This window comes from Limulus polyphemus, unplaced genomic scaffold (genome assembly GCF_000517525.1).
Source record: "Limulus polyphemus unplaced genomic scaffold, Limulus_polyphemus-2.1.2 Scaffold1561, whole genome shotgun sequence".
NCBI classification, from domain to species: Eukaryota; Metazoa; Arthropoda; class Merostomata; order Xiphosura; family Limulidae; genus Limulus; species Limulus polyphemus.
The window spans coordinates 162,061-169,707 of record NW_013667171.1 but is presented as its reverse complement, the minus strand read 5'-3'; the positions used below and the strand labels follow the sequence as shown (position 1 = coordinate 169,707).

The 7,647-nt window shown below is 29.6% G+C and overlaps 1 protein-coding gene across 1 annotated transcript in view; it reads left to right on the top strand.

The window, feature by feature from the left end:
* Positions 1-399: 399 nt before the first annotated feature.
* Positions 400-7,647, top strand: part of LOC106464104 (stomatin-like protein 3) — a 31,960-nt gene continuing 24,712 nt past the window's right edge. The window contains exons 1-5 of the mRNA XM_022391765.1: positions 400-417; positions 1,711-1,931; positions 2,466-2,578; positions 5,997-6,063; positions 6,602-6,684. Of these exons, the coding sequence (XP_022247473.1) occupies positions 1,739-1,931; positions 2,466-2,578; positions 5,997-6,063; positions 6,602-6,684 (456 nt within the window). The 5' untranslated portion in view covers positions 400-417; positions 1,711-1,738. The remainder of the gene's footprint in view (positions 418-1,710; positions 1,932-2,465; positions 2,579-5,996; positions 6,064-6,601; positions 6,685-7,647) is intronic.

Here is a 7,647-nt window from a genome sequence, read left to right as displayed (position 1 = left end):
TTATGTAAACTTATATTAAAGTTTTTCTTCATTACCCATTCAAGCCGTCTCCAACCATTATTAGTCTCAAAGTGGGTTCCTCGTCATCGAAAATATAAGCATAATTCGACTTTCGCACTGCAGTCTACACTACAGTTAAACTTATAAATATAATACCACTACCAGTGTACCACTGAGTACCGGTACCATCAGTACGTTAGACTTAGCGTAGAACTGGAAACTAGTAGTAGTAAATTCTAGTTTCTACGCTCTAACGTACTAGTACAGTGGTAGTGATATAAATTCAGTGTCAGTTAATTCATTGTTTGTCCCAATGGGTTTCGAACCTAATTACAAGAATTGAAATTTGTCAAATATATTTCTAACGTATGAATCATGAATGTAAGTGCAAGCATGTGGTTCCAACTACTACTACTAGTGAGTACTATGAATTAGCTACACATTTAGTATGATTTGTAAACTGTACTATTTCACAGTCACACAGTAATGACGAACATAGAATATAATGAAATAAATTTTATTTTTTACACCAAATTCACCTTAAACTTTTATTAAGGTTAAACTACCTTACAATTCAGTCTGAGTCAGCACTACTAAACTGTAAACATTACTAATACTATTAAGCCTGCTGGTGAAATTTATCATTATGTATAGATATAGTAGAGATGGCTGATATGGGTATTAACAACTTTTATTTACAAATCAGAAAACAAGTCACAATGTTTCAACCTCCTTAGGTAATCATCAGGTCAAGTGGTTTCCTTGTCATCGTGAATTATCATTATGTAGTTTATTATTTCACTAGCAGAGTGTTCTTGCTATTTCCAAATTTTAAATAAAACTAACACTCGAGTGTCAAGAAATTGTGATTATGCCATGAATAGTAATAATTGTAAGTCAAGAAAATACCAATCCAAATGATTTATTTTCAAGCTTAACTTTATAATGTTATATATATACTTTTGTAATTCATCATATAATTTATAAGAAAACATTAACTGTATATCGCAAGGGAAAACCAAAAAGGGAATACATACAATCAATTAAATAAGGTAATTTCATTTCCAGTTGTACTTCTGTCAGTTGCAAACTAGTCTAATACAAAAAGTAGACTTTAAGATCATATTATTAAACATATGGACTTGTATACCTATTGGACTAATGAATCACTTGAAATATGTGTTCGGATATGTTTTCTTTGCTATCATTTTATGTTTAGAATGAATGGCACATATTGTAGTCCAGACATTTTGTGAATGTGTAGAGAAGTTTGCACACTTGGTATTATGGTGTGCCCTGTTTAAATTATGTTTTAATAGTTGTTGAATACACATAAATATATACATGTAGATGTGAATGGCTACATTTAGTTCTAGTTTTAGTGCTCTTTTTTGTTTGTATTTTAAGGTGGAGGAGTGGCATCAGTAGGGTGAGCATTTTTTTTCTTTTTTCTTTCTTTCTTAGATATATATGATAGACTACTTGTGGAAAGGCTATTAAGTTGTAGTTTTTATTGGGTTTCAGAATTAAATTATTTAATTGTTTTCAGAAGTCTTAGACAAATTGATTTTTTATGAATTACAGGTACATGTACAAGTATTTGTTTGGTTCCTAATATGAAAATTTACAATTAGTTTTTTTTACATGTACTATTTGTTTGTATAATATGTAATGTAGTATTTATTATTCATTATTTATTTTTTTCCCTAGTGACTACTTATCAAATAGAATTGCTGGAATGTTTTCTTCTAAGGACACTTCTTATCAAAACAGCACCCAAACCTTCATGTTTGACTATCAGTCAGCTTTTGATTATGGACAGACTCTAATTAAAACTTCTTCACCTATGAGAAATAGTCAGAATTATAGATCTATTTATAGTTACAGCCAAGGCGTTCTTTATGATTCAGAACCACAATTCTCATCTCCAGGTTTGTGTCTTTTTTTTTTTATAATTCCATCAACTACTATAAATGTACACACAAGTACTGCATAACACTGAATGAAACTATGCACACTTTCATTCCTGACTTGTATCGTGTTACTTAAAAAATACTATTGTAGCATTGTTCTTTCATTGGTGGGTTCTTTTAAATTATCTACTGAAAGTAATTCAATGTCCAATCTATGTAATGTGGTAAAGTATTTGTTTCCTCCTTTAGCATTTCTTCAAACATGAACACTTGTTTACAGCTCTAAGTTATTGTAGGCTTACATTAAAGATGGTGTTATCTAACATAAAACAACCCACTTTATAACTTACCTCCCAATGTCTTACAGAACATAATATCTATAATTTACATTTGCTATAGATATTTCTAGGCCTTGCTTGATCTTAACATCATGTACTCTCTATCTAACATCTAAATTATGGCATAAAAACATAGCTTACAACAATGCACATAAAAAGATTTTCTATGTTAAAAATCAATGGTAAGTTAATTTTTTTTTATTTCCTTTCATAGAAAAGTCCAAAAAAGAATCAGTGGTGTCGCAGGTTATCCGAAACATTATGACAGTAATCTGCTATGTGATGGTATTGATCACACTTCCTCTGACTGGTTGGTTAAGTATAAAGGTCAGTCTGCATGCATTGCATTTTTTTTTATGCCAAGAACAAGTAATATGTGGACAAATATTATCCATTACTAAAAATATTACATCTATTTGGTGATTGAAATTTAATGGAAGAACTGGGTGAAGGAAAAATTATTACAGTGAATAGTATCATAAGCAACTTGTGTTAACTAGAGTTTTATGATCTGTATTGCTGCAATAGTATTAGCTCTTGTCACCAAGCCAAGGGACAAACCTCAGTAAGTGAATCAAATGTGCATTTACTAAATATATACTTGAGGCTTAAGCCAACATTTAAGTTAACATTGTAGTTAATAGTGGATATGGTTGCAATCATAGGGTGTTTTAATATTTACCATCTATAGAATAGAAAAGGAAAAATAGTCATAAAACAAAAAGATGCACACAGTGCAATCTCATATTTTCATTGTTTAATTCTGTCTAAAGGATTTTACAAAATGTAAAAAAAAATCACTTTCACAATATTAGGTTTTTACATCATTATTCTGCATGAGTTATTTTCATTTTTTTTTTAATAATCTTGATCTGAGATGCCTAAAATGACTCTCTGAATAAGCCTCAGTATTCTCAAAATCATCATACAGTATATTATATAAGGTGTATACAAAAACAAACAATTTTAAATATCTTGTTTTTTGCATGTTCATTGTTTTAGGTCTTGTAAGTTGTGGCAGTATCTAAACAGTGTGTATATAAAAAAATATTTTGTATATAAAAGGATTGTTTTTTTTCGAAATAAAAGGTTTTAAAAAAATGTGAAACATTTTTAATTATAAACATTATCCATAACAGTCTTTCCTATGGATGGAATTGTGATCAACTTAATATATTTTTGTTTTCATCCTGTTCTATCCACTTTTCTCTAAGGTGACTTAATCTATTAGTAGAGATTTAGTTCCACAGATTAAAATATTTCATATCAAATAGTAGTCACATATTATCTGTATTTCAACTTAGTTGCAAAGAAACAAAGAGAATGAAGAATGATATATATATATATATTCAATTTTGCATTATCTCTATTATGTGTGCAACATTATACTTGTTTTACTGAGGGAAGGGCACATAACATTTTAAATCAGTACTGCAATTGAAGTGGACAGAAATGTTTTATTTTGACCTATGTTGAAAAATATGGGGAAAATATCTTTCAAACAATAGCTCATTGAATGCTGTATCTATTGTAGTTATTTCAGAGTGATAATAGTTGTAGATAGATAGGTCAACAGTCTTAAATACCTCAATGAGACCCCCCTCTAATCCTTCGTTTTTCAAGAGAAAACAATTTCAGAGATCTTAATCTTTCCTCATATGATAACTCTCCATCCCAGGAAACATCCTAGTAACTCTTCTCTGAACCCTTTCCAACAATTCAATGCCCTTCCTAAGGTAAGGAGCCCAAGACTGAACACAATACTCCAAATGTAAACATATGTGTGTGTATGTGTAAAAAACGATAATGTGCATGCTATTTAAACTGTACATTCATGATAAATGCCCCACTATCTCGAAATAACTCAAAATGGGATTTTTGTGGTTTTGTTAACATTTTATCCCAATTATAATAATCTCCTGTAAAAATTTTTGCTCTTAATTTACATTAACAGAATGTGCACTAGGTCCAGTGATCGACCCTGCATTGGAGAAGTAATTTTGACTATAGTTTTGAATTTACAAAATGCATCTGCGTGAAATGTGGCAAACTTTAAGTCAATAGTACAAGTTTGTTCTATACAAACAATCAGTTGTGTTGCTAAAGATATGCCTGTGAAATGCCAAAGTCTATCTGATTCAGACTCTGACAAGTAGTGCAAGGTAATGATCATGTGAAGAATAAAAATACTTTTCTCCTTCATACATCAAATGTGTAATGCTATGTTGAATGTACAAAGTCAGGGCATTCACATTTTGACCTCCACCTGTGCAGATATGGTTAATAATTTTAATTTAGCATGTAACATACTCAAATACACAACTAAAAATCACTGCAACTGTAGATAGTGTTTTTGCCACATTTCTCTTTATTTGTCCATTTTGTATTTCAAGTCAAAAGTGTGTAAAAAATAGAATTTCTGATCTCTTTTACAACCATTTTTACATAATACATTATTGTTAAACACCATTGTAAAAATTCAATTGGTGACTAAAATGGCTATAACTTGAATTAAGATTTTCAGGTAATCATTAAATAGTGCAATCCTTTCATGAAAATGATATACTATACTAATTGCTTATAAAATATTTTACTTGAAATTTTTATCACTAAATGAACTGTAAAACTTACAACTTAAATGCAGAATGGACAAGTTCTGGAACTGAATGAAAGGCCAGTTGGAAAGTGATTTGTGGAAAATTAAAGATAATGACCTTGTTGGATGCATTGTCAACCATCCCACAAGGGACTTTTTTTTTCTTGGAAGTGCCAATATAAAGGGTGCCACAGAAAGTATTTTATTTTTTAATACAAGTGTGTCTTTTTTTTTTTGAATAACAAACTGAGATTCAGTTTAGCAACTTACAATGAATTTAAAACTGTACAATCCGTAAAGTTCTGAAATGTAGCTGTGTACAAGCAAAGAACTCATCAAACTTGTACAGAAAGTAAAACCTAAATAAATTGTGGGATTCAGTTTATCCCTAGTTACCATCGTGGTCTGAGTGGGACCTATTACCTTTTAAGCCTCTTTGTTTCTAAACTATTTTTGTCCTAAATTGCTTGTTTGTCTATGAATTTGTTGATTATGGTTTACAGGGCCCCAAATAATATAAGAGTGATAGAAAAAAATAAAAATACACAGTCAATATTGCAGTTAACCTCACTAATTATAGCTGGATCCTCCTATATGTTTTGCTTAGAAAATGGGAATTTGACTCATTTCCTTTGGTCACTTCTTTACAATGAATGTTTATTCACAAAAAATATAAAATTACTCATTGATGCATTATGTGAGTTTCACCAGTAATGAATGTTGAAAAAATTGGTAACTAGGGGATTAAAGATAAAGTCACAAACAAAGTGGCCTTTCATTCAATTCTAGACTTTGTCTATTAGACCAGCTTTCTGCATTTAAACTGTAATTTTTACATTTCCTTTTCAGCTATGACATATAATTGTACAAATTCATTATCATACAAAATTAGTGTTTTTCAAGCCCACATCCAGGAAAGCAGCATCAGATGTGCTCACTTTACATAAATTCATTAAACTTACATACAGTTAAAAAAACTTATATCTCTACCTTCAAATCTTGCCTTCCATGCAGGTGGATGGTATGTATAAGGTTTCCAAAACTGCATTAAAATATGATGTAAAATATCACTTCATGTACACTTAAATATTACTGCATGTATGACACAAGAATATATTAAACTATAAATGTCTCTTGTTTGCCTTTCAGAAAGTTCCAGCTTTAGAGAGAGTGGTTATTTTCAGAATGGGAAAAATGCTTCCAGTAAAGGGACCTGGTAAGTTTTTTAATCCCTACTTTTCACATTATTCAATTGTACTTGTTATATCCAAAAGTATCAAGATAATATTATATTGTTTTAGAAACTGGTGTTATGGTTTATAAAGGTACTGTTTTTGTGTTTTAACATAAAGTTCTGTTCATCTAAGGTTTTATGTGTGATGACTGATTTACATGATCAGTATTTGTAAAATATGAAGAGGAGTATACAGTACATTTTAAGTCAGTGGGAAAGTACGACTTAGACATTTCATTCACATATTTTATCAAAAAGCTTGGAATTCACCAATATGAAATATAATTTTATTAAAAGCAGGTTTTTCATAAGTTCATATTGGTACTAAATATTTTATTGTGATGATGGACAAGCAGCAAATGTGTGTAGCATAATAAGACTGAATCATGCAGTTTTCATTATATCAGGTAGAAGTAGTACTTCTGTCTATTAAACTGTTGCAAATGAAACTTGAAAGGAAAAATTTGTGTGTATAAAATGTAGAAATTGTTTTGGTGGTAATAAGAAATTTTTCGTTGAGGATTTGTCATTATTCTACCCTGCCTGGATCATTGGATGAAAGTCGATCTTAAACCTCGATCATTCAACATAGACCAACAACAGGTCTGTATTTTTTGTATTATTTTCATAGTTTGAAATTTATAAATTCTTTTGTAATCAACTATGTTAATTATGTGTTACTACTACTAATGTGTTTGAAAGAATAGTTAGAAAAATCAACAGAATATTATAAAACAAAATACAGGTGAATATAATCTTAGAGTGTTTTTAATATGTGTAACTTCACGAGTATTGTAAGAATAATGTGCATATCATGTAATATTTCAAAAAATAACATAACATTATGCATAAAAGTTAATAATAATGTTAGAACAAACCGTAAGCTGCTTAAGAACTTTCAACTAATTTTGAAAACTTGTGAAAATATTGCTCAAATGAACTTGTTTTGCATTTTACATGGCTTAACGTTTGGTAATGTAGCAAAATGATACATTGTTTTTCACATGTTTGGGAGAGTACAAAGTTGGCAGGAAAAGGGAATTAATGTTTCATTCACAGAATAATTATTTGAATGTTAAATTAATAACTGTTCTTGTTTTATTTATTTATTTTTTTGCCCAACAAACTTATTCCTTTGTTCTAACAACATATCTGAAACATGGGTGTAATTGTTCAATGGATGATTGTCTAAGCAATTTCCACTACAAAATTCGTTTTATCAAATTTTCCAAACCCAGATTTTATCCTTGATGAGCTACAATATTGATATCAGTATTCATTGATTTTGTTATTTTCCATTCCATGCTGGGATGTATATATTTGGATCTATTTCACAGATTAACTTTAAAATGATTGTGTAGAATCAACTTCTAAAACTATAGTTATTATATTTTCATACTGTGTATAAAACTGTGTTTACTATAATAGTATAACCATCTCAACTGATTGATCATCAATTATAATTGGTTAGCGATATCTTTTTTTATTTTTCAGGAATTTGATATAAAAACATTGCAAATTAGTTGTATTTGTTTGGATTTTGTTTCTATATTTACATATTTATAT